This window comes from Prunus dulcis, chromosome 7, assembly GCF_902201215.1.
Source record: "Prunus dulcis chromosome 7, ALMONDv2, whole genome shotgun sequence".
Lineage (NCBI taxonomy): Eukaryota > Viridiplantae > Streptophyta > Magnoliopsida > Rosales > Rosaceae > Prunus > Prunus dulcis.
The window spans coordinates 16,650,355-16,676,900 of NC_047656.1; the positions used below are offsets into that span (position 1 = coordinate 16,650,355).

The following is a 26,546-nucleotide window of genomic DNA, read 5'->3' on the forward strand; positions in this document are numbered from 1 at the left end:
ACAACTATATTCAGAATGACATAAAGAAACAGAGAGAAAAAAACTCAATTCTGCATAGGATCCAAGTGCATTTACATTTGCAAGGTAAATTTTATATGGAACTTTTCAAGCAATCAACTTCAGCTGTGTCTTGGAAGAAAATACCAAATAATAAGAGAATTCATAAACAGAACAAGGCTAGTTTGATGAAGTGCAAGCCATCCTCAATTTCTCATTAAAATTGAAAAGCTACTGCAAAATTCGTAAACAAGAAAGCTACCCAATTACACTAAGCTCATGAACAACACTGACAAAATCACTATAAAACTAACAAGTCACAAGCAAAACCTCTCAAACCAAACAAAAATCCAATCTTCTTCTCAAAACAACGATGATGGTTTCAAAATGTGACCTTTCCCCCCAAATCAATCCAAGTCCTTAACAATCTTAATCCCCATAGAATTAGCCGTACCAATAATGGACTTACAAATGGACTCCAAGGGCATGTACTGGCAATACGGGTCAGATTGCTTCACTTTGGCGATCTCATACAAGTGCCTCACAGACAGCTCAGAAGCGACCACGTGTTTGGGTCGGCTGCTGCCGGAGTCGACATCGGTGGCATTTTTCAGGTACCAGCTGACAGACGGTGACTTTACCGTGAACTCGTAGGTGTTGTCCTTGAAGACCGTCAGTGTCACCGCCATGGGTATGCCGGGTTTGAACTTTTGGGTCTGGGCGTTGAAGTCCTTGCAGAAGGCCATCATGTTCATCCTGTATTGACCCAAACCCTTGCTCAGCGGTTGGGGTGCCGCTCCCGCCGGGGCTGTGACCCGGATCGTCGTCAGCACGGGTCGTCGGGTAAGAATCTCCTTCAGGGTTGACATGGCTTCGCTGCTCTCACTCTGATGAATGGTTTTTAGTTTTTGGGAGAGAGAGTGGCGTGGGTAGCAAGTACAAGGGCCGGGCGGAGAGTTCAATACAATAACAAGCCCAGTAATTACAAGGCCCGGCCCATGTCATCATCCTTACTTTTATATTTTTTATTTGAACAAATAAATAAAAGTGACTAATAATAATAACTAATTTGTAAAGTCATGTTTGTTTAGGGGCTATGCTTTAATACATTTTACCTAGGATTAAGAAAAATGCAAGGGGATTGCAGTTCAAATTGTGAAGAGCAATTATCTCTGCTTCTGAGGTCCTTTGTTCGAATCTTGCACCTCTAGTATCATTTTATCTATAAAAAGTGTAGTCATTAAGAATCAAGATAAAATTTATACTGTAACAAAAAGGGTATGAAATTTTACTACAAGGCCTATTTTAAGATCATCTGATCCATAGTTAGTATTTGATCTTATTTGTTCTAGCAATGTATTGCACCACCAAGGTCAACTGCCATACCTAGGTCTCAGATTTTGGTTTATCGATAAGAGTAGTTTAGAGCATTATTCATGATTATTAGTCATTACTCAAGTCTCTATTGACCCTTTATGAGTTTTTACTTTTTTCAGAGTTATTATTCTTATAAAGAATTTAGCATTTTCACATTTACTACTCGTATTGTACACGTACATACATAATTTTCATGTTTAATACACTTGTTTTTATAGAAAATTTTCAATATTACACACAAAATACTCACATATTATTGAATAAAAATAAAATATATTTAAATATTTAAATACTAATTATAAACTAAGTAAATAACAATTATAAAGCAAAAGATAGATAATGGTGAAACATTCAAAATACCAGAAAATGCTCTTAGTTAATGCAAACGTTGACAATTGAAATTATTAATTAGATTGATGATAATATGGTAAATTCACACATTTTTATATTAAAAACATTAAAATTAAAAGAAAAATCAGATAATGGATCCTATTTTTACCCATTATCTTTTTAATTCTAAAATAAATTAAAAATTTTGTTTTAAAAAACCTCTCATAGGGTAGAAAGCATGTGCGGATAGGCTATTAATAATTAAAACATAACTACTATTTAAAGTAATTAAAAAAATAGAAATTCAGATTATGCTATTAAATGGGTATAGCGCAGCGGCTTTTAAAACAAAATCTATTTACAGCGTATAGCTGCACGGCTATACTCTTTTCACAAAAAACACACGCTGTGCGCTATGCGGATTCCCCTTTTATTTTTATATATATAAATAGTATAGCCGTATTAAAATTATTTTTCCCCGATTTTTGTTTATCAATAAAAGTAGTTTAGAGCATTATCTACTACTATGAGTAGGGATGACAAAAATCCCCGTAGGGGTGGATCCCCGTTGGGTCCCCGACCCTAACGGGGGGAGATTTCGGGGCTAAATGGGTATTGGGTACGAGAATCCCCGAACTTGAAAAAGCCCCGACGGGTATGGGGAGGGGATGATATTGGCGTCTCCATCCCCAAACCCGACCCGAAATATATATTTTTATATTTAAATAAATAAATAAATATTTATAATATTTATGTTTAACCCTAAGTTAACTTCCCTCTCCTAATTCTTCCTAATTTTCTATGGAATTTCATATTGATGTGATTTTGAATAGTTGAGTTGAACTTTATAGTTAATTTGGATGTGTTGAATGATAATTTAATATGAAACTTAATGTTAAAATGTATGATAAATATTTTTTTATGCAAAAAAATCGGGAATTCGGGGCGGGTATGGGGGATAGTCCCCCGATGGGGACGGGGACGGGAATTCCCTGAAACCTAATACACGGGAATGGGTTCGGGAATGGGAGCAGGGATGGAGAATGGGGATGGGGATGGTATTATCATACCTGGCCCCTACCCGACCCGTTGCCATCCCTAACTATGAGGCCATTACCCGAGTCTTTATTATCCCCTTTTGAGTTTTTACTTTTCTAGAGTTATTACTCATATAAAGAATTTAGCATTTTTATGTATAATACTCCTATTGTACACGTATGTACATATTTTTCATGTTTAATACACTTGTTTTTTTACAAAATTTTCAATATTAGACAAAATTCACGTATTATATATAAAATACACACATATTATTGAATAAAAATAAAATATATTAAAATATTTGAATACTAATTATTCACTAAGTAAATAATAACTAGAACATACCTACTATTTAAAGTAATTTAAAAAGAGAAGTTCAGATTACGATGTTAAATGGGTATAGCCGTGTGGCATACTTAAAAAAGAATCTATTTACAGAGTATAGCCGCACGGCTACACTCCGTTGGCAACGACAGGCGAGACATTTTTTTTTTCCTAAACTGCACAGCTATACTCTGGGTTTTTTTTTATTTAAAAAAATATATTAAAAAAGAGTATTGCCCAGAGGCTTTTCTAGGGTCCTAAAAAATAGTATGACCGCACGTATAGCCGCACGGCTATACGTATAAAATATTCTATTTACACAGTATAGCCGCGCGGCTATACTTCTTTCACAACAACGCTGGGCACTAGACGACAGACGGAGTTTTAAAAAATATAAAAAAGCGTATAGCCGTGCGTTTCTGGGTCGTTTTATTTTATTTATAAATAGTATAGCCGGCTATACCATAGATGATGTGATCTTTTAATTATTTGGCCAGAGTTTTGTTTATCAATAAGACTAGTTTAGAGCATTATCCAAGTCTCTATTGTCCTCTTTTTTGATTTTACTTTTCTAGAGTTATTTCTCATATAAAGAATCTAGCATTTTCACGTTTGATACTTATATTATATACGTACGTACATATTTTCAATATTACACACAATTCACAAAATACTATTGAATACTAATTACTCCCTAAGTAAATAACAATTAAAACATAACTACTATTTAAAGTAAAAAGGACATCGAAGATTTCATGGACAGACTGCTAAAAGAAAGTGCTTCCTAGATTCTTGAAAAAGATTGTGAATTCGCACCTCTTTTCTACCTCTACCCCATTCCCAATTTCATTTTTAACACAAAATTTAGAATAATGTCGGAAAGCATTCAAATCGCAAAAGAGGTTTTTGAAGCAATAAAAAAGCAACACGAAGACCAACAGAAACTCTAGAAGCTGTTTGACCTAACAGAAAGTGGAAGAACTCAATGCTGTTGTGGCTCATTCTTCCTCGGTGAAGAGTAATATGTGGGTTCAATTCAACAGACTGCTTCAGGAACTCATGGAATCCAATAGGATTGGCATAGCTGGGTGAGCCTTCTTGCTTTGAAGATTTGGATGTTAATTTTATTTTGAAATATGTAACGACCCAACCAGATCTACTGGTTCCACTTGCACGTCCAATTTTATTGGACCATTTCTCCCAATTTTCAAGTGTGATTGGATGTGCAAGTGAAACCGGTAGATTTGGTTGGGTCGTTACATATTACTCGCTTACTGGACACCCAAACTGACCAAAGCATACATGTTTATCCTTCAATTCAACAAACAAAGTTCAAAGCTTTCCCGCTTTCCTATAAGTATACGGGGTATTTGGTGGGACATATAAACAATACAACACATATTGACCTAAGGCTTGCATATCGCAAGGGAAGACTATAATAAGGGCATTTGTCTTCATGTAAGGGCAATTCCATGTTAAGTGTCATTTTTTAGGCATCCCATCACATATCAGGTGTGAACATTATAGTTGTGCAAATTGAAATATGAGTGTGGCAATTGCCAAGAATGTGTCAATTTACATTACTTATGCGGGTAACATATGTTATTTGCTTCACTACGTTCCAAATTGCACATTCAGTTAATTTATTGTTGCATATAAATACACCACAACAATAAAATCTTGTTTGACATCAAAATAATCATCTTTACTCAATGTAATCAAAATTGACATCTATATGCGATTTCTCGAACTTACATCTATATAAATACTAATATAAGAGTAACATGAAAATCACAATGAGTTATAGTTTATACCACAGTTAGGTAATACACATACGTACTGGAGGTGATCACCTTGACCTCATGCCACTAGTGTTAACAGAAACACCTGCAACAAGATGAGATTAGGATAGAAAAATATATTTGGTTAATGAAAATGAAATTTTTGTGATTTTATTCATCATGAACCGATTCTTGAACAAGCTTTTCTAATCCATCCTTCGCAACATGATGAACTACAAAATAACTCAAACATGATTAGGGGGCGTGTTGCTTTGCAAGGTAGTTAGTTTGTTCATCACACAAGCATGATAGTACTCAACTGCGAAAAAATAGTAAGGATTGTGCCTGCCATCAAATTCGTGCCGCATTAAAACACACACACACAAATTTGACAAGCTCCAACCCAAATAAACCGACCTACCCCAAGGCATAAAGGAAAAAGACGTGAGAGTTACCAAAATCGAAGTCTATTTTGTCAGAATTGGCTTTGTCTATTTTGAATTTGTCATATGTTGTAGATTATGTGTTCTTCTTCTTTTGAGAGCTGTTGGTGTCGCCTATACTCTTCCTCCATAACCTGGAGAACATATGTCCCAACAATAGATCAGCTATCCTAGTGAGTAATTGACCCGCTGTCGTAGTTTGATCCTAGAATCAGCTCCAGATTTCCCTCTTGCCTCACTTCTCCCAACTTTCTAGTGTGGTTAGGTGTGCAAGTGGAACCAACTGATCTTTTCGTAGCTCGGGTTGGGTCGTTACATACTTCAACATAAAATCAACCATCTCCGGATCTTCAGAGGATGAAGGCTCACCCAGATTACCAGCTATACCAATCCTATTGGACTGCATGAGCTCCTGAAGCACTGTCTTGAATTTAACCCACATGTTACCTTCATCCTTTGAAAATCTGGAGATGGTTGGTTTTATGTTGAAGTATATAAAGACCCAACCCAAGCTATGAAAATATCTGCCGATTCCACTTGCATGCCCAACCACACCCGAAAGTTAGGAGAAGTGGGGCAAGAGGACAATCTGGAACTGATTCTGAGATCGAACTACCACAGCGGGTCAATTACTCACTAGGAGAGATGATTTGTTTTTGGCTCAGATGTTCTTCGGGTTATGGAGGAAGAGTAAAGGCGACACTGATAGCTCTCAAAAGAAGGAGAACACAGAATCTACAACATATGACAAATTCAAAATAGACATAGCCAATTATGACAAAATAGACTTTGGTTTTAGTAACCCTCACATCTTTTTTCTTTATGCCTTGAGGTAGGTCGGTTTATTTGGATGGGAGCTTGTCAAATTTTTTTGTATGTGTAATTTAATGCGGCACGAATTTGATGGCAAGCACAATCCTTAGTAGTTTTTCATAGTTCAGTACTATCATGCATGTGTGATGAACAAACTAACTAACTTGCAAAGCAACACACCCCCTAATCACGCTGCCTGTGTTATTTTGTAGTTCTTCATGTTGCGAATGGTGGATTAGAAAAGCTTGTTCAAGAATCGGTTCATGGCGAATAAAATCATAAAAATTTCATTTTCATTAACCAAATATATTTTTCTATCCTAATCTCATCTTGCTGCAGGTATTTCTGTTAACACTAGTGGAAGGAGTTCAAGGTGATCACCTCCAGATACGTATGTATGTGTATTACCTAATTGTGGTATAAACTACAACTCATTGTGATTTTCGTGTTGCTCTTATAATATTAGTATTTTTATAGATGTAAGTTCGAGAAATCGTATATAGATGTCAATTTTGATTACATTGGGTAAAGATGATTATTTTGATGTCAAATGAGATTTTATTGTTGTGGTGTATTTATATGCGACAATCAGTTAATTGAATGTGCAATTTGAAACGTAGTGAAGCCAATAACATGTTACCCGAATTGATATTACGCATAGGTAATGTAAATTGACACATTCTTATGGCAATTCGTCAATTTAGATTGGCAGAAACTCCAGAAGAAGTCTGGCCTAACAGAAGGTGAAAGAAATGATCTGGATTAACACGCTAATACTCTTCCTCCATAACCCGGAGAACATCTGAGCCAACAATACTGCCAACAACAGATCAGCTATCCCAGTGAGTAATTGACCCGCTATGATAGTTCGATCCTAGAACCAGCTCCAGAGTGTCCTCCTCTTACCCCACTTCTCCCAACTTCTGAGTATGGTTGGGCGTGCAAGTGTAATCGATAGATCTTTTTGTAGCTCGGAGTGGGTCGAATTCAAGACACTACTTCAGGAGCTCATACACTCCAATAGGATTGGTATAGCTGGCAATCTGGGTGAGCCTTCATCCTCTGAAGATCAGGAGGTGGTTGATTTTATGTTGAAGTATGTAACGACCCAACTCGAGCTACGAATAGATTTGTCAGTTCCACTTGCACGCCCAACCACACCCGAAAGTTGGGAGAAATGGGACAAGAGGAGGACAATTTGGAGCTGGTTCTGGGATTGAACTACCACAGCGGGTCAATTACTCACTGGGATAGCTGATCTGTTGTTGGCAATATTGTTGGCTTATATGTTTTTCAGGTTATGGAGGAAGAGTATTAGAGTGTTAATCCAGATCATCTCTTTCACCTTTTGTTAGGCTAGACTTCTTCTGGAGTTTCAGCTGGTCCAAATTGACGGTTGGATCGCTCATGATCACACGATCGGACAGTTAACGTAAAACGCAAATGTTAAGTTATTGAATTGGAACATCCAGGGTTCCGACTCACGATCCGCGAAATCCTACATAATTCTAGAAATACCTAGATCAATATATATTAAATTGGAGTCGATCCAATAGCTCGAACATATCGAACCCGGATAACGCCTAATATGCGATAATCTATCGACGATCAAACAATATCTAAATTTATATCCGAGCATACCGTCGTGCTCGGGACGACATGATGAGTATTTTAGGAGCCTAAGACCAGCCAAATAGTGGCCCACACGCCGGCAGCGCGTGGGTGCCCAAAGCGATTCCCATGATATGAAAATCTCCAAATCGTCGGACAAACTTATACCTACATGATCAGCACCTAGAGTGTAGCAACTTTTGTTCTTGGACCTACCCCAAAAAGTCACCGGAAGTGGCCGGAATCGGAGGCCGAAAATAGGCAAAATTTCAATCGCTTATTTAACCCCCTCAACGCAGAAATTTCTCCTATCCAACACAACCAGCAGCTAGAACGTCTCGAGAGGTTGCGAAAGCATACATGGATAGACGAAAATGGTGGCCGGAGGCGTCTGAACGAGCTCCGTGAATTTTGGATTAAAACCGGTCGATTTTTGGTACTTTCCGACGAGCACAGGTGGTTCCAGCGGTTGAGGTTGGTCGGGATGGAAAGAGGGAGGCTGCCCGGTTCATTTGGGTTCGGCCCCGTGGCTGGAGACGACTTGTAGAGGCGACGGTGGCTTGGATAAGCCACCGGCTGGAGATAGGGGTTCTGCTTGTGAGAGAGAGAGAGAGAGAGAGAGAGAGAGGGTTTCTGTTTTTAAATAAAAACCAATTTCAACTTATTTATGATTATGCCACTGAGTGTAATTTGATTGTATTTTCTTTGTTACAACTCTGATTCAAGCCTATTGCATGTCTACGGACTCATCTCAGTACGATCTACGTAAAAAATACCACTCACTGCCCCAAAATCCTTTCAGATTAAAAGTGACCATTTTACCCCTACCCGGGGGGCAAAATTGTAAATTCATATTCAAATTTAATTAAATTCAAGAATATCTAAATTTTTGGGTCGGGATGTTACATAAGGCGAAGCACAAAGAAAGGAAGGAGAATGGAGTATTGAGATATATGATGATGCCTTTGGCTTTGGAGGGTGCGTGTACGTAAATTTTGGCAAAGTGTGAAGTGAAGAGATAAGAAGTTACGGGCTTGTGGCGCAAAATGCGGAAATTAAATTTAGCTTCACGGAAAATTTGAAGTCCGAGTTTAGGTGGGATTTTGAAAAATGATTTGCCACATGCTATCCGTGTGATGTCGATCCATTGGTTGGGATTCGTTTCGCTATGTTTCCTTGTGTTTCTTTGTGGCTGTGCAGTGGAAATAGCAGAACACGTGGAAGCTTTGGCACATGCGTTATGGGTGGCGGGTGCGGAATTATTAATCGAAATGACAAATATAGGCTTTGATTTATATAGCGTTTTTGGAATGGTAGTTGGGTGGTGATGGAATCACAAGAATAAAATGCGGAGCATGCAATTGTTGTATTTAGCGACGCGATAATATTGTGTTTGGGTCAATTAGTAAATTGGTTTCTTGATAATTTAACCCGCACATTTGGGCTAAACTTCGAATTGGGCTTTTGCCAATTTTTATTATCTACATGCAGTAGCCTACATTTTGTTTGATTAGAGTATTTACAATCATGCTCTCTATTTTTTAGTTAAAATTTAGCTAAAAACACACTAAAGTTATTTTAGGAGCTCTCTATAAAATTTCAACTTCAATCATACTCTCTCTAGTTTAGGGAGTCATAAATGCTATAATTATATTTGAATTCAACATAAATGGTCCATCTCTATGAAAAAATAATATAAAAATAGACAATATTGATTAAAGGTTTTAAAATATTCATTAAATAAGGTAGCATTAAATTATAGGGAGCCACTAAGAGTTTATTCTCTTTCCTCAGATTTAGGAGTTCCTAGAGATCTCTCTATTTTAGGAGTTGGATAGGGAGCATGGTTGGAGGTGGGTTTTCTTACTTCCTCTCTAAATTTTATCCAAGGAGGTGGTTTGGGGAGTCCATTGTGGATGCTCTTACACATGCACATTAGGTCCTCTATTTGAATTCTCTCGTCTCTAATATCGCTTATATATAACAAGTGGAGTCATTAAGAATGAAGATAAAATTTCTAGTGTAACAAAAAGGGTATGATATGCTACTACAAGGCCTATTTTAAGATCATCGGATCCATAGTCAAGTGTTTGATCTTATTTGTTATAGCAACGTATTGCACTACCCAGGTCCACTGCAATACAACATACTTTGTAGGAAGGAAAATGGACTTCTTGTGTTGTAGCAGCCAATGTCTTGCCTATTATGCTTTAAAGAGTGAATGTCAATATATCAATTGTATGACTTATTTACAATATCCAGCCACTCAAGGCAAATGAACCCAAAAGAAAACGAAAAAGAAAAAAAAAAGAAAAAAAAGAAAAAAAAGAAAAAAAAGAAAAAAAAGAAAAAAGGCTTTATACAGGATCCATTTCTTCAAGTTCTACACAGGACTACTTGTTTTATAGTTTGCTATTTAAATCCTATAACCAAGTTGAAGTAGGCTGACTGGTGCAAGAGAGCCTTGCAGCAACTTATATATTTCTAACATTCAAAAAATTTCCGAATCAAAGCTTCAAAATTTGAGATTGTTAATAGTATCTCAAATCGGACAGGACGTATAGTTAAAGAAATCAGGAAGCAACATCCGCAGCAGGGCACAGGAGCAACCCAGAAAAGTTCCCAACTAGGGGTGTAAGCTGCACATTTATGCATGCAAGCCGTTGTGTTTTCAGATATTGCTTAAGACACCCTTGAGAAGGTCCAACCCTTCAGCTGAAATACTTCTCCTCTTCTGGGACTTAGGAATTTCGGTTTTAGGAGGTGGATCTTCGGAGAAACAGACCACAACAACAGTCAGGTTATCGCATGTGTTCCGTTGGAGTGCCTCCTTGACAAGCGCTTTTGAACATCTCTCAGGATCGTTATGCTGCAGGAGCTCCTTCCTTACCATTGTAACTGCACACTGGCTGCTCATCACATCCCACAAGCCATCGCAGCCCATTATCAAGAACTCATCTTCTTCCGTTAGGACAATTTCCTCCAATTCTGGCTCAGAGCTTAAGGGGCAGTTTGACCCTTTAGAGCCCTTGATATGCCAGTCACCAAGAGCACGTGCCACTGATAGTTGGCCATTGAGGTAGCCATCATAGATGACACCGCCCAGCTTCTCAATTCTTAATCTTTCAGAGGTGCAGTTAGGTTTGTGATCTTTAGATAGTTCAATTGCCCTTCCCCGCTTCCCCAACACAGCTCGACAATCCCCAGCATTAGCAATTAGCATGGTCCTGCAAGTACAGTATTGAGCAAATGTCCACGGGAAAGTAAACAGGATAAACACAATTTAATTATTTTGTACCAACTTCAATGATTAGTCAGCGCCAACAAAAGATAATTACTCATGAATGCAGATAATCATATATAGCTGGATGTATCAGTTCCTCACCTTCCTAAAATAAGGGCAGTCAAAGCAGTGGTACCAGAGGACTTATCAACAGAGCTAGCATCTGCAAATGCATGATCAGCCTTCACAAAGGCGCTCCTAACTGCCTTTCTAATGCCTGATGGGAAGTGAGAGTCTTCAACAATGAATCTAAGGATGTTTTTTTTAATAAACGATGCTGCATCAACACCATTGTGTCCGTCAAAGACCTGTGGAAGTCAACAAAATCTCAGTAAGAGTCCAATTAACACTCTAGGATAGAAGGATATAAATGCTTCTTGTCACCTAGCTTCTAACAGATTAGAATGCCCAACTCAGGAATGAAGTGAATAAGATGGCCTTTGTCATATGATATGGAAAATTCAATGGTGGAAGTGAAGTATGGTTGTCACTCCAAAAAAGCACCACGCAAAAAGAAATTAACGAGAGCAAGTTACACACCCCATAAAATGCCCCAGGAGAAGGCAAGTTTTCCATTTGACCAAGATGTTCATGAAGATCATCTACACAAATATACTCATCCTCCATGTATTGTTTAGGTCCTTTCTCAGAACAGCTTCCTGAACGGAATACAGACACGAACTCTGCCGTCTCACTTGCTGGTGACTTCAAGCCCATACTTCCAATATCTGATTCCTAAGAAAAAGGAACATCGAGGAATAATTAGTTAATGCACTACTTCTTCAAAATAGAGGCCTAATTCAACCACAAAACTCCAAATTTTGGAGTCATAGCATTGATATGCTAATTAAAGCAGCTTGTGTCAACTAAGCATTATATAGTTGACCTAGGAAAGTACCTCTGTATGCACACGGAAACATGCATCGCATACAAGAGCAGATCAAAGAGAGGTAGTGATGACTGATGGCATTCATTTGCTAAATTTATAATATAAGACACAAGGGGTTCAACTTGAGAGAGAGAACTTGATCTACTTGCAGCTAGAAGGATCAACGATCCAAAATGGCATCAACTACCTACGCATTTCTACAGTCTCCATTTGAAGCATGCAAGGAAAAACCAGATCAGTTTGCAAACAGAAATCCCTGGCTACTTGAACATATTGAAAATGGTTTCCTTATAGTTTCTAGGACGCCATTCATTCACTCAACATTAGGCAGGAAATCCCAGATTCATTTCAGCTGTTATCATTCATATTCCTCCACAATGCAACATAGAACTTAGAAGGCCTCAACTCAATGAAGAAAACACAAATATCCGTCAGCACGACATACATCAAATGCATCTTCTTAACTGGAAACGTACAATAATTTGCAAAACCAATTAATAAAAAACAGAAGATTAGGAAAGAAAGAGAGGACGGCACAGGGCTTCACTCAGACTTACTGATTCGGTCAACAATGCATAGCTTGTGCAATTCCGCATAACTGAGAGGTTTCTTGGAGGCTTTCCAGTAGGAACGTTGTTCGAATTTCCCAAAGCATCAACATTTTGATCCTCCATGATAGGCATACCACCATCGTTTAAGCACCCAACATCCAATCTGGTTACGCGAGGCGAGATATCTGCAGTTCCTGAAGCCATTTTTCTCCTTCCTAACCCATTAATCTCTCAACCCTTTTAGCTAAACCACCATAACTGCTAAGAAAACAACCCAATTCAGATGACCTTCAGCTAAAAGCCAAAACCAACTGTCAACCAAGGCCCATTGCTCACAGACAACGCATTTTTAGACAATAAATGCCTCCAAAAGCCAGACCACACAAACCCAGCTGTCCAAACTATCCAGCAGTCGATCCAAGATGCAAAATTTGCATAACGTGCGTATCACAGATCGCAAAAGCAAGCTCCTTTACAATTTGAAAGACGATGGCCCTCTGTTTCTTGTGTTGTGTGGTGAACCAAGCACATTCTCATGCCGAATTTTGAGTGTTTACAGGCCATACAGATAAAAATTTACAAAACCCAGATCGAGAATTCAGCAAATATGCAAGAATTCAAAAGCCAAAATGAAATAATTCGAAAAGATATAAGACAAAAAACAGAGGAAAGATAATCTTGAGAGCCTAAGACCATAGCATAGTAGTAGGGAAGGGGGAACCGTTGGAGAGGAAAGAGAACTTGGTTATAATGTGTGCTTGGTTGACTGGCAATTCCAGGTTTTTCGGTCGACATTGTAGCGCCTTGGAAGGGAGTTGGGGTACTGACACGTGTATGCCTTTTGTGATTGCATTATTGTATTATTGTGGTAGTTCTTTAATCTTGGATCTCTTTGAAGCTACCATTGGATTCTTTACACTTCATCCTGTATTGTCACATGAAAATATGGGTTTCTCTTTTCCTATGTGGCTGTTTGTGGTTTTCTTATATTGGAAAGATGTCACACCTAAATAGCTTAAGAAATTAAAAAGCCAATGAAGCAATCAATCAAACGACATATGTGGATAATAATATTTTATTATTTTTAATCAATAATATCGTATTACAAGGAAGTGTTGTCACGTGTATTATAATATTATTAGTCAGAAATAACAAAATCGTGTTATTCTTGTTCTATAAAAGTCTTTCTCGAATTGTATAAGGATGCCCAAAATTCAAAAAATTTGCTCAAAATTGCATAAAGACAGCATATAGCTAGACAAAAAAAAAAAGTTATGGCAGAAAGTGTTGCTAACAGCTTTCCAACTCATAATGTATTAGAGGAACAACCTAAATTAGTCCATTCAATTCAAAGTTCAAACATTTAATAAATTCAATGAATTTATGAGGCACTAGATATAAAGTTCAAAACTTTATGGATATTCTCATCAGTTCTAAATTCAAATAGTTATCCCCCCTCAGCAAATAGTTAACCTCTTTAATTATGTTGCTGTGATTTAGCTTTGAAGGTCACACTTTATAAAAGGGTGGTCCAAAAATAATCTGAATCTATATCAAACCTCATATCTCTTCATATAATACTCGAGTCTGGGCAATGGCAATGAATTGCAACTTTTATTTTTGATGACAACAATGATTCAGCGACTTTGAGGTGGCCTCATTTATAGTGCCTGTCTTTTAAAAAGTAGCTTTTTATAGAGTCATGTTGAAGGAAGTTGAGGTTCCACCCCAATGGAACCTCAACTTCCTTCACATGCGGCACAAAACTTGCGGATGACGGGGAGGATTATCCTCTTCTCCTCCTATTGGCAATGAATGATGCTCAAGGGGTTCTTACTTCTTTGCATTTCCTTGCACAAAATCATGAATTCCTTCCACTTCACCCTTTTGAAGTCCCTACAATAATAGACTCATGGGTAGCTCTTACTTGCCAGTGTAGCTTGGGTGCTTATATAATCTCGTTTGCTTGTTCTTGCTTTTGCATATACATATTTGTCTTCAGTTGAGAGCAAATAATGTAAGCTTCATTATTTTTCTTTATGTCCTTCAAATTCATCTTTTTCGTATTGCTTTGTTAGATATTTAGTCATCTTCATGCATGTGTTTTTGGGGCATGTTCCTTTATTTTTGTTGTTAATTACCCACTTCTCTTTCCCATTAGATATTTCGGTCCTTTTGCAGTGTGCAGACCACCATGAACAAAGCCTTGTTGCTTATGCTATTTATGGTTTTCTATAATGGTGCTTCTTCAAATGGACTTGGTGTTGGTGCTACTGCTACTACTGCAAGACCTGAAGTTGTCAACATAGGCGCGATTTTCACTTTCGATTCTGTCATTGGCAAAATTGCAAAACTTGCAATAGCCCTCGCAGTTGAAGATGTCAATTCTGATCCAGAAATTCTCAATGGAACAAAGCTGACACTTAAAATGCAGAATACCAAATCTAGTGACTTTCTGGGCATCATCGAGGGTACACACTAATTAAATTTCCCATGTTTTCACTCAAAAGTTTTATCAGTTCCTTTACACAAGTCTTAGTAAGAATGATGGATATTTCTTGTTGCTTGACAGCTTTGCAGTTCATGGAGAATGACACAGTGGCCATAATTGGCCCCCAATTCTCAGCTACTGCTCATGTTATCTCACATATTGCAGATGAACTAAAAGTCCCACTATTATCATTTGCAGCAACAGACCCTACTCTGTCTCCAACTCAGTTCCCATTCTTGGTTAGGACAACAAGAAGTGACCTCTTTCAGATGACTGCAGTAGCAGACCTTGTTGACTACTATGTGTGGAGAGATGTCATAGCAATCCACGTGAATGATGATTTTGGCAGAAATGCCATTGCTGCCTTAGGGGACACGCTAGCGGAAAAACGGTGTAAAATTTCATACAAAGTGCCTCTGAACCCCAAAGCAACAAAAGATGAAATCACCAACGCACTCATTAGTGTTTCTTCAATGGAGTCCAGGATTCTGATCCTGCACATTTATACTAGTTGGGGTCTACAAGTGCTTACTGAAGCACGAAACCTCATGATGATGGCTAGTGGATATGTCTGGATTGCTACTGATTGGTTCTCTACCATAATAGATACAGATCCTTCCCTGCCTTTTGTATCAACAGATGACATTCAAGGGGTTCTTACATTAAAAATGTACACACCAGAATCGGAGCTCAAAAAGAAATTTAAATCGCGGTGGAGCAACTTAACTAGTGCAAGAAGAGTGAATGGCTCTTCTTTCGGGCTAAATACGTATGGTCTATATGCCTATGATTCCGTAAGGCATCTTGCTGTTGCCCTTGATTCATTTTTTGCTCGTGGGGGAAATATTTCATTTTCAACTGACTCCAACTTAAATGAGTTACGCGGAGGGAAGTTGAATCTTGATGCTTTGAAAATGTTCAATGGTGGCAGCCAGCTGCTCCAAAGCATTCTAGAGGTTAACACAACTGGTTTAATTGGGCCAATTAAGTTTAATCCAGATGGGAACTTGATTAATCCTGCATTTGAAGTCATCAATGTTATTGGCACAGGGACTAGGACAATTGGTTATTGGTCCAACTCTTCTGGCTTATCACTTGATCCACCAGAAAAACCTCAAAGGAAGCTGCAGTCTAATGGCTCCAGAAAAACCAAAACCAAGATTTTCTTAGTTTGTTTTTAATCATCACTTGATCTAAACTCTCTAATTGGTATATAATTATTGCTTTCTTCTCGCAGGTTTAGCTTTTCAACTCTGTTCTTTTCCCAGAGTAAGTGAAATGAACCAAGATGCTTATATTATGTTAAATGATACTTTATATAACTGTTTGATCGTATTCCGTATTGGTAACATATGAAAAAACGGGCAGCACGCTCGGTCGCTTCGTGCTAATCATATGGCTATTTGTAGTTCTAATACTCAACTCAAGCTACATTGCAAGCCTGACGTCAATCCTCACAGTGGAGCAGCTTTCTTCACCTGTTAAAGGGATTGAAAGTCTAGCAACAGGCGGTGATCCCATTGGTTTCCTGAAGGGTTCATTTGCTGAAAACTACTTGATCGATGAGCTAAACATACACAGGTCCAGACTTGTCCCTCTCAACTCACCAGAAGAATATGAGAAAGCCTTGCAAGATGGCCCCAGCGCAGGCGGTGTTGCTGCAGTGATCGATGAGCGTGCATACATGGAACTCTTCCTCTCTTCTCGATGCGGATATAGCATTGTAGGTCAAGAATTCACCAAAATGGGATGGGGTTTTGTAAGTATCATATCCTTCAATCTCATTGTACAAAAGTTCATGACATTTGGTTTTTGCATTTTTTTTTTTCCGGCATATAACTTTGATACCTTATGTTGTCATACTGTCGATATGAGCCTTGACAACATAACATGATAAACTGTCTAGTGCTCGATCGTATGCTTATAATCATAGTTGGTTTTTCATTTTAGGCCTTTCCAGGGGACTCTCCACTAGCAATTGACATGTCAACTGCAGTACTTAAACTATCAGAGAAGGGTGATCTTCAGAAGATTCATGACAAGTGGCTGATGAAAAGTGCTTGCAGTGCAGAAGGAGCAAAGCAAGCTGTAGATCGCCTTCAGATAAAGAGCTTTTCGGGACTTTTTCTGCTGAGTGGCATAGCTTGCTTTCTTGCTCTTGTTCTTCATGTTATTCGCATGATGCACAAATACTACAAGCGGCCTGATTCTGACTGTGAGAGCTCACAATCTAGACGGCTTCAATCTTTCGTTTCGTTTGTAAATAAAAGGGAGCAAGAAGCGGAAAGCAGACCCAAGAGAATGAGGACTGAGAAGGCCTCAAGTAAAATAGTGCATGAAGATAGTACCATCAATGGTTTGGATGAAAGCGTCTAAACTATGAGATAATGAAAAAAAGTGAAAAATAAGTGAGTGATTTGTAGCTCAAATGATTATATCCATGCATAATAGGTCTTTAGATTCGATTTTTCATTCTCTAATATTACTTGTATAAAAATAAAAAAATTAAAAAGAGTTGATCCCCGTAAATTGGGGTCGAAGCCTGCCAAAAAAGCCCAACAGCTTGGCCCGTACTCTCAATATGGGCTAAAATAAGGTTTGAGCCTGGCTAAAATAGTTGTACACTAGACCAGACATTTTACTTTAGACTTTTTTGTTTTTTTTCCTTGCATCTTTTCATACACAACTTTCTTCCTAACTTTTTATATTTCGATTACTTTCTTTTCAATTTGTCAACAATAAAGTTGGGAACGTTTTAGAAAAGAATATTCGATACTAGATTTATGGATCAAAATCCTTCTGTGAAAACAGCCAATTCATAATGCTTAATATATGGACCACATGATCCTATGGTAAAGCCAATGAATTAAACAAGCAAACACAAGGCATTGTTGGTGGTGCATCCATAAGCGAGTCTGAAAATTCTACACAAGGCATATGTGCATTTTTGGCTTATTGGGTCCACCATTCTTGGTTTTATTGTGCTGTTCTTTTGCTGATAAATTGAAGGTCGGTTGGTCCACTGATTTTTTCTAGTCATTCCCTCGTATGACTATTTGGTCTAGTCACACCAATTTTCCACTTGATTTAAAATTTTGAATAGATGATAATTCATATATGTTAAGAATCCTTCAGTAAATATTTTATGTTACATTCATTAAACGTGTTAGTAGTTCCTTAAATGTCATTTAAGAGCCTACTGATAAGTCATCTCATTTTAAATTTTGTTTCATTTAGAAAAGAAAAATGGATAATAAGTTACATCAGATCTTGCTGATAATGGTAATTAATATGAAATGATTAATCACTTTTTTAAGTTAAGAGAAAACAAAAATCTCTCAAGAAAAAGTCGAGAAAACGAATTATATATCACATTTGCACTTGTGTATGTTGTTATCAGTTAATTAATGGTACAAAATATCTACGAAAAGAATACTCCTGCAACAATCTTTTTTTATGAGAATTTTGCCCCTCTCCACTTGTAACGGTGAAAAAGAGAGGACAGCCACAAAAACTATTTTGCCACTGAAAATTCCGAGGTCGTCATCTCCATGTCATGGAACACACTCTCATCACAACCAACAGTGTCTCTTTCTTTCTACCTGGTATTAATTTCCAACCCACATTTTCTGCATTGACAATAATACTATTATCCTCATTTTACATGAGCAATTTCAGAAACTTTCTCAGGTGTACATGCTTGACCAATACTGCTTAGCGTATAACCCTGACCTTTTTGATGCATAAAGCTCTAAAGTTTATAACTTTTTGCTTCTTAAATTCCTTTCATCTTCTTTGCTAGAAAACCCAGTTGGCCAATTTCCTGATTATACTTGTCCTTGGGAATGAGTTTTTTCCCAAAAGGGTTCTTTGGGTTTAAGTCACAAATGCTGTGTTACTGTTTTAATCTAGTAAGAGAGAGTAGAAATTTCTGGGTCTAACTTCTGGTTCAGTTCTTTGGATTAAGGCAATGGCTGCACTGTTAGTTGTCTTTTCATCTGGAATCAAACTTCTAAAGGTTTCTTTTCCTTTTTTCACTGTTTTTTTCCCCTTGGTCGAATTCTCTTTTTTGATGAAGTTGGTGGAATTCTCTTTTACTGTTAAGTGTTGCTAGAATATGCGTACTGGTGTGAGCCCATAATTGTGTCCGTATTAAACGCTCTTCTTTTTTCCTCAAAATAAAAATCTTTCCTCACAAGCTGCTTTTTACTTTCATTTTGTGTCTGTTGTCTCTTCATGGGTCTGATTAGTTGGTAATTTAGCAGAAAACTCTAGTTTGTGAGCTCAACTTATCATTTGTCTGTTTATGTTTCATGATTAGATCTAGTTATTAGTGGGAGTTTCTAATTATTTATCTACTTCTTGTGGAGTTTATGATGTTGAGCTTACCTGTACATACTCTTTCAGCACCTAGTTGTTCTCTTCATGTTACTGGATGAAATTCTTAGTTGCTTGCTTATTTTTCGGTGTTTCTTAACTATGCCAGTGTATGAGTTTGAAGTCCAGTTGATTCTACCGCTTTCTGGGTGGCTGGTTTGCTTCCTTTGCAAAGCAAGTTGAAAATTGGGGGTTTACGATGAATATAGTTTGGCTCTTGGTGTTGATGGTTTTCTATAATGGGGTTGCCTCAAATGGGGGTAGCACGAATGTCTCTACAAGACCAGAATTTGTAAATGTTGGGGCTGTTTTCTCTTTCAATTCCATTGTTGGCAAAGTTGCTAAAGTGGCAATAGAAGCTGCCATTGAAGATGTGAATTCTGATCCAGCTGTTCTTGGTGGAACTAAGATGATAGTTCAAATGCAAGACTCAAATTACAGTGGATTTCTGGGCATCGTTGAAGGTACGTCTTGCGACTTTGTTCACAGTTCGTAAGATCTCTCTTAAATGCATTATATAGGAACACTGTGAATTCTGATCCAGCTGTTCTTGCTGCAGCCTTACGGTTCATGGAGAAAGACACAGTGGCCATAATTGGACCTCAGAATGCTGTCACAGCTCATGTAATATCTCATATTGCAAATGAGCTCCAAGTTCCTCTATTATCATTTTCAGTAACGGACCCCACCCTGTCTTCACTTCAGTTCCCATTCTTTGTTAGAACCACCCAGAATGATCTGCATCAAATGGCTGCAGTAGCCGCAATGATTGACCACTACGGATGGAAAGAGGTAATTGCACTCTATGTTGATGATGACTATGGGAGAAATGGGATTGCTGCATTAGGGGATATGCTTGCTGAGAGACGTTGTAAGATCTCATACAAAGCACCTTTGGTCCTTGATCCTAACCAGAGTAACATCACTGATTTACTGGTTAAAGTGGCTTTGACAGAGTCTCGGATTATTGTTCTTCACGCTTATGCTGGTTGGGGTCCTCAGGTGTTTACTGTGGCCAAGTATCTTGGCATGATGGGAACTGGCTATGTCTGGATAGCCACTCACTGGCTAACTACTCAAATAGATACCAACTCTCCTCTCCCATCAAGTATGATGGATGATATGCAAGGAGTTCTAACATTGCGCATGTACACACCAGAGACAGAACTGAAAAGAAAATTTGTTTCTAGGTGGAGCAACTTGACTAGTGGACAGACATCTAAAGGCAAACTTGGGTTGAATGCTTATGGTCTTTATGCCTACGACACTGTGTGGTTGCTTGCTCATGCAATTAATGCCTTTTTTGATCAAGGAGGAAACATTTCATTTTCAAATGATTCAAGGTTGACTCAGCTGCGCAGAGGGGATCTGAATCTTGATGCCATGAGTATCTTTAATGGAGGGAATCTGTTATTGCGTAACATTTTACAGGTTAATATGACTGGCATAACTGGCCCTGTTAAGTTCACTCCAGATAGGAACCTCATTCATCCTGCATTTGAAATCATAAATGTGATTGGCACAGGGATTAGGAAGATTGGTTACTGGTCCAATTATTCGGGTTTATCAGTTGTGCCTCCAGAATACACAAAGCCACCAAACCGTTCTAGTTCAAATGAAAGCCTGTACGGCGTAATTTGGCCTGGACAAACAACACAGAAGCCTCGTGGTTGGGTATTTCCAAACAATGGAAGGCACTTGAAGATTGGAGTCCCAAAACGTGTTAGTTTTCGTGAATTTGTTTCATACGCAGAAGGCAATGACATGTTCACTGGGTACTGCATTGATGTTTTTACTGCTGCATTGAACATGTTGCCCTATGCTGTTCCATACAAGTTGATTCCTTTTGGTGATGGCGTTAAGAACCCAACAACCACTGAACTTGTGCACAAAATCCAAACGGGTGTGAGTATCATATACAGAGCATTTCTTTAAACTTAAGAAGGTAGATATTTTTTCTGATTTTCCATTTGCTTCTTCCCTATAGGAATTTGATGGAGCAATAGGTGACATTGCAATCATCACCAACCTAACAAGGATGGCAGATTTTACACAGCCATTTATTGAATCTGGGCTAGTAGTTGTTGCACCTGTTAGGACAACGTTGAATTCTAATCCTTGGGCTTTTCTGAGGCCATTCAATCCAATGATGTGGGGCGTCACGGCTGCCTTCTTTCTCATTGTTGGAACAGTTGTTTGGATTTTAGAGCATAGGTTGAACGATGATTTTCGGGGGCCTCCTAAAAAACAAATTGTCACTATTCTGTGGTGAGTAATAAGAAGTATCTCATGTTATCTCATTCTATGTTGGAAGCTTTATAATTCTCTACTGTGTTCAAGACATTGAGATAGTGTCTGTCAATTGGTGTTACTTTCTCATAATGTCTATTTGTGGAGTTCACCATACTAGGATTGGCATCTTCTTGGTATAAATCCCACAATCACTTAAAATTTGTGCTTTCCTTCTGCAGGTTTAGCTTTTCAACTTGGTTCTTTGCCCATAGTAAGTAAATTCGCACTAATTTAGTAGCTTTTCCAGCAACCATGGGTTATAGCTGCTTCAGTAATGCTTATTTACTCTTTTTGTTTTTGTTTTTGTTTTTGTTTTTGTTGGGATCTTATGCAGGAGAAAATACAGTCAGCACTCTGGGTCGCTTAGTACTAATTATATGGCTGTTTGTCGTTCTTATAATCAATTCAAGCTACACTGCAAGTTTGACCTCAATCCTTACAGTACAACAGCTTTCTTCCTCCATCAAAGGCCTTGATACTTTGCTTGCAAGCAATGACCCCATTGGCTACCAGCAAGGTTCATTTGCCAGGGGTTATCTAACTGGTGAACTCAATGTTGACGAGTCCAGACTCGTTCCTCTTATCATGCCAGACGATTATGCTAAAGCCTTGAAAGACGGTCCCCAAAGAGGTGGTGTTGCTGCAGTGATTGATGAGCGTGCATACATTGAGCTATTCCTCGCAAGCAGATGTGATTTCAGTATTGTAGGTCAAGAATTCACCAAAACTGGTTGGGGATTTGTAAGTTTCTCTTTTATCTATTATATCTATGACCATGGTAATACTCTTTTATCAGATAACCTGACATGTTATATTACCAAATGAGACCCTTCAAGACATTTTGATAAAACAACCTTAATATTGCTAAAATGTGATATAAGCAGAACTGGTTGCCCAAATATTATGTTCTGGATTCTCATAGTTATCATGTTCATTTCAAATCAGGCTTTTGCAAGGGACTCACCTTTATCAGTGGACATGTCTACTGCTATTTTGAAGCTGTCAGAGAATGGGGATCTACAAAGGATCCATGATAAATGGCTTATAAGCCGTAGTTGTGCCTCACAAGCCGCAAAGCTACAAGTTGACAGGCTTCAACTTAAAAGCTTCTGGGGCCTCTTTGTTCTTTGTGGTTCAGCTTGTTTTCTTGCTCTGATTATATATTTCATCAATATGCTGCGCCAGTTCAGCAAGCACTACACTGAGGAAGTGATTTCTGCCGGCAGCTCGACATCTGCACGTCTTCAAACCTTTATTTCATTTGTTGATAAGAAGGAAGAGGAAGTAAAAAGTCGATCCAAAAGACGGCAAATGGAAAGGATGTCAAATAGAAGTGCAAGTGAAGATGAATCAATGCACAACTCCAAAAGAAGACATATTGATCAATCATCTTCAAGAATGAGTCTTGATAATGGTGATAATGCCTGATTAGAAGTTCTGATTCAGAGCCATCCACACCAATTATAACTTCATGGGTCGTCTTCTGATATGAATTAGGTTAGAAGCTTATGCATACACAGCTCATGTCATTACATATTCAATTTCACGCTGCATTACTCTTTTATGGGAATACTTAGACAATGCTCTTTGTGAAGTATACCAATTTTTTAATAGAAAGATGAAGAAATTCACTAATATTGCAATTGGGTTGTCCGCTTACCTTCTGCGGATGATTCTGAAGATGCTTCTTCGCATCTATAGCAACATAGTCAACGATAACATCCTCTGAACCTTTTTATTTGACGGCATGTTGCTCATTATTTACCTCATTATAGATCCTATAATATTCTTCATCTGGTTTTATTGTCCGAAATTTAACTTTTGTTTTTTGGCCTACCTCCTTAATTTAATATATGTAATTAAGTAATATGTTAGCCTTTTTAAATTACTTTAATTAGTAATTACGTTTTAAACAACAAATTGAATAATGAAATTAGATTAATTAACTAAGCAGGTTTAATTTAAATCACAGAGCCCAAGTGCCCCAAAGCCCAAAGCTAACCTTTTCGTTAATTAAAAATATATACATATATTAACCATTGAACACATAATTCTCACATGTTATTGAATAAAAATGATATATACTAAAAGAAAATAACCTTAATTGCTTTTAAAAATAGTATAGCCGTTTGGCTATACTTTTTAAAAAAAAGAAAAAACTTGTGCTACTGGTTTGACGCGTGGCTGGTTTGACGCGTGTCGCATAAGTGCTGGAATGGTTTGTGTACATAGTATAGCCGCCCGGCTACACTAGATTGTTTTTTGAATTTTTAAGAAATAGTATAGCCGCGCGGCTATACTCATTTTCCCACTTTTAAGAAAAATAGTGTAGCCGTTCGGCTTTACTCATTTGACACGTGGCACCCTGGCCTTGGCCAGTGTAGCTTGGGTGCTTATATAATCTCGTTTGCTTGTTCTTGCTTTTGCATATACATATTTGTCTTCAGTTGAGAGCAAATAATGTAAGCTTCATTATTTTTCTTTATGTCCTTCAAATTCATCTTTTTCGTATTGCTTTGTTAGATATTTAGTCATCTTCATGCATGTGTTTTTGGGGCATGTTCCTTTATTTTTGTTGTTAATTACCCACTTCTCTTTCCCATTAGATATTTCGGTCCTTTTGCAGTGTGCAGACCACCATGAACAAAGCCTTGTTGCTTATGCTATTTATGGTTTTCTATAATGGTGCTTCTTCAAATGGACTTGGTGTTGGTGCTACTGCTACTACTGCAAGACCTGAAGTTGTCAACATAGGCGCGATTTTCACTTTCGATTCTGTCATTGGCAAAATTGCAAAACTTGCAATAGCCCTTGCAGTTGAAGATGTCAATTCTGATCCAGAAATTCTCAATGGAACAAAGCTGACACTTAAAATGCAGAATACCAAATCTAGTGACTTTCTGGGCATCATCGAGGGTACACACTAATTAAATTTCCCATGTTTTCACTCAAAAGTTTTATCAGTTCCTTTACACAAGTCTTAGTAAGAATGATGGATATTTCTTGTTGCTTGACAGCTTTGCAGTTCATGGAGAATGACACAGTGGCCATAATTGGCCCCCAATTCTCAGCTACTGCTCATGTAATCTCACATATTGCAGATGAACTAAAAGTCCCACTATTATCATTTGCAGCAACAGACCCTACTCTGTCTCCAACTCAGTTCCCATTCTTGGTTAGGACAACAAGAAGTGACCTCTTTCAGATGACTGCAGTAGCAGACCTTGTTGACTACTATGAGTGGAGAGATGTCATAGCAATCTACGTGAATGATGATTTTGGCAGAAATGCCATTGCTGCCTTAGGGGACAAGCTAGCCGAAAAACGGTGTAAAATTTCATACAAAGTGCCTCTGAACCCCAAAGCAACAAAAGATGAAATCACCAACGCACTCATTAGTGTTTCTTCAATGGAGTCCAGGATTCTGATCCTGCACATTTATACTAGTTGGGGTCTACAAGTGCTTACTGAAGCACGAAACCTCATGATGATGGCTAGTGGATATGTCTGGATTGCTACTGATTGGTTCTCTACCATAATAGATACAGATCCTTCCCTGCCTTTTGTATCAACAGATGACATTCAAGGGGTTCTTACATTAAAAATGTACACACCAGAATCGGAGCTCAAAAAGAAATTTAAATCGCGGTGGAGCAACTTAACTAGTTCAAGAAGAGTGAATGGCTCTTCTTTTGGGCTAAATACGTATGGTCTATATGCCTATGATTCTGTAAGGCATCTTGCTGTTGCCCTTGATTCATTTTTTGCTCGTGGGGAAAATATTTCATTTTCAAATGACTCGAACTTAAACGAGTTAGGCGGAGGGAAGTTGAATCTTGATGCTTTGAACATGTTCAATGGTGGCAGCCAGCTACTCCAAAGCATTTTAGAGGTTAACACAACTGGTTTAACTGGGCCAGTTAAGTTTAATCCAGATGGGAACTTGATTAATCCTGCATTTGAAGTCATCAATGTGATTGGCACAGGGACTAGGACAATTGGTTATTGGTCCAACTCTTCTGGTTTCTTACTTGATCCACCAGAAAAGCCTCAAAGGAAGCTGCAGTCTAATGGCTCCAGCACCGGTACTGAACGACTATACAGCGTCATCTGGCCTGGACAGACAACTCAGAAGCCTCGTGGGTGGGTTTTCCCTGACAACGGAAGAAAGCTCAGGATTGGTGTCCCAAATCGAGTTAGCTATCGTGAGTTTGTGGGCATAAAAGGCACAGAATTCACTGGCTATTGCATTGTGGTCTTTCTAGCTGCATTGAATGAGTTACCATATGCTGTCCCATTTAAATTTGTCCCTTTTGGGGATGGTAAAAAGAACTCAGAAAACCATGAACTTCTGCACATGATCCGAATTGGTGTAAGTAATAAACTACAAAACAGAAACTATTTAGACTTTTCTTGACATTACTATAATTATTGATTCTTTGGATTTCCATCTTTATACAGGAGTTTGATGGTGTGGTTGGGGATATTACCATCACCACTAGCAGAACAAAGATGGTGGATTTTACACAGCCATATATTGAGTCTGGTTTAGTTGTGGTTGCTCCAATAAGGAAGTTGAACTCTAGTGCTTGGGCTTTTCTGAGACCTTTCACTCCAATGATGTGGGGTGTCACAGGCATTTTCTTCCTAGTTGTTGGAACAGTAGTTTGGATTTTGGAGCGTAGGACAAACGAGGATTTTCGGGGCCCTCCAAGGAAGCAATTTGTCACAATTATTTGGTAAGTGCTTCAATCCACATCTTCAGATGCAAAATTTCAATACATTCCACAAAGATTTTCTTGGTTTTTAATCATCTCTTGATCTAAACTCTCTAATTAGTATATAATTATTGCTTTCTTCTCACAGGTTTAGCTTTTCAACTCTGTTCTTTTCCCAGAGTAAGTGAAATGAACCAAGAAGCTTATATTATGTTAAATGTTATATAA

At 38.1% G+C, this 26,546-nt stretch overlaps 5 protein-coding genes across 9 annotated transcripts; 3 read left to right on the top strand and 2 right to left on the bottom strand.

Moving 5' to 3' along the window:
* Window positions 1–163: 163 nt before the first annotated feature.
* Window positions 164–915, bottom strand: LOC117635042 (54S ribosomal protein L19, mitochondrial). The gene has a single exon (XM_034369370.1). The coding sequence runs from the start codon at window positions 864–866 to the stop codon at window positions 405–407; it is 462 nt and encodes a 153-aa protein (XP_034225261.1). The 5' UTR covers window positions 867–915; the 3' UTR covers window positions 164–404.
* Window positions 916–9,909: 8,994 nt separating this feature from the next.
* On the bottom strand, window positions 9,910–13,207 carry LOC117636030 (probable protein phosphatase 2C 47). Its single transcript, XM_034370456.1, has 4 exons — window positions 12,447–13,207; window positions 11,541–11,735; window positions 11,103–11,308; window positions 9,910–10,944 (listed from the first exon to the last, which is right to left on the bottom strand). Exons 1-4 carry the CDS (start codon window positions 12,642–12,644, stop codon window positions 10,389–10,391), a joined length of 1,155 nt encoding a protein of 384 aa, XP_034226347.1. The 5' UTR covers window positions 12,645–13,207; the 3' UTR covers window positions 9,910–10,388.
* Window positions 13,208–14,422: 1,215 nt separating this feature from the next.
* Window positions 14,423–17,403, top strand: LOC117635482 (glutamate receptor 3.6-like). Its single transcript, XM_034369794.1, has 6 exons — window positions 14,423–14,457; window positions 14,622–14,911; window positions 15,013–16,078; window positions 16,169–16,200; window positions 16,284–16,690; window positions 16,882–17,403. Exons 2-6 carry the CDS (start codon window positions 14,635–14,637, stop codon window positions 17,305–17,307), a joined length of 2,208 nt encoding a protein of 735 aa, XP_034225685.1. The 5' UTR covers window positions 14,423–14,457; window positions 14,622–14,634; the 3' UTR covers window positions 17,308–17,403.
* Window positions 17,404–18,427: 1,024 nt separating this feature from the next.
* LOC117635971 (glutamate receptor 3.6-like) lies at window positions 18,428–23,235 on the top strand. 5 transcript variants are annotated; one of them, XM_034370378.1, is made up of 7 exons: window positions 18,428–18,536; window positions 19,418–19,772; window positions 19,868–21,213; window positions 21,296–21,576; window positions 21,780–21,811; window positions 21,935–22,341; window positions 22,546–23,235. In XM_034370378.1, the coding sequence occupies exons 2-7, from the start codon at window positions 19,508–19,510 to the stop codon at window positions 23,026–23,028; spliced, it is 2,814 nt and encodes a 937-aa protein (XP_034226269.1). In that variant the 5' UTR covers window positions 18,428–18,536; window positions 19,418–19,507; the 3' UTR covers window positions 23,029–23,235. The 5 variants fall into 5 exon arrangements, with proteins under 5 accessions (XP_034226269.1, XP_034226267.1, XP_034226270.1 ...); XM_034370376.1 differs by lacking the exon at window positions 18,428–18,536 and adding an exon at window positions 18,582–18,949; XM_034370379.1 differs by lacking the exon at window positions 18,428–18,536 and adding an exon at window positions 18,590–18,621.
* A 775-nt stretch (window positions 23,236–24,010) lies between these two features.
* Window positions 24,011–26,546, top strand: LOC117635974 (glutamate receptor 3.6-like). The gene is made up of 5 exons (XM_034370381.1): window positions 24,011–24,062; window positions 24,227–24,516; window positions 24,618–25,972; window positions 26,062–26,339; window positions 26,467–26,546. Exons 2-5 carry the CDS (start codon window positions 24,240–24,242, stop codon window positions 26,504–26,506), a joined length of 1,950 nt encoding a protein of 649 aa, XP_034226272.1. The 5' UTR covers window positions 24,011–24,062; window positions 24,227–24,239; the 3' UTR covers window positions 26,507–26,546.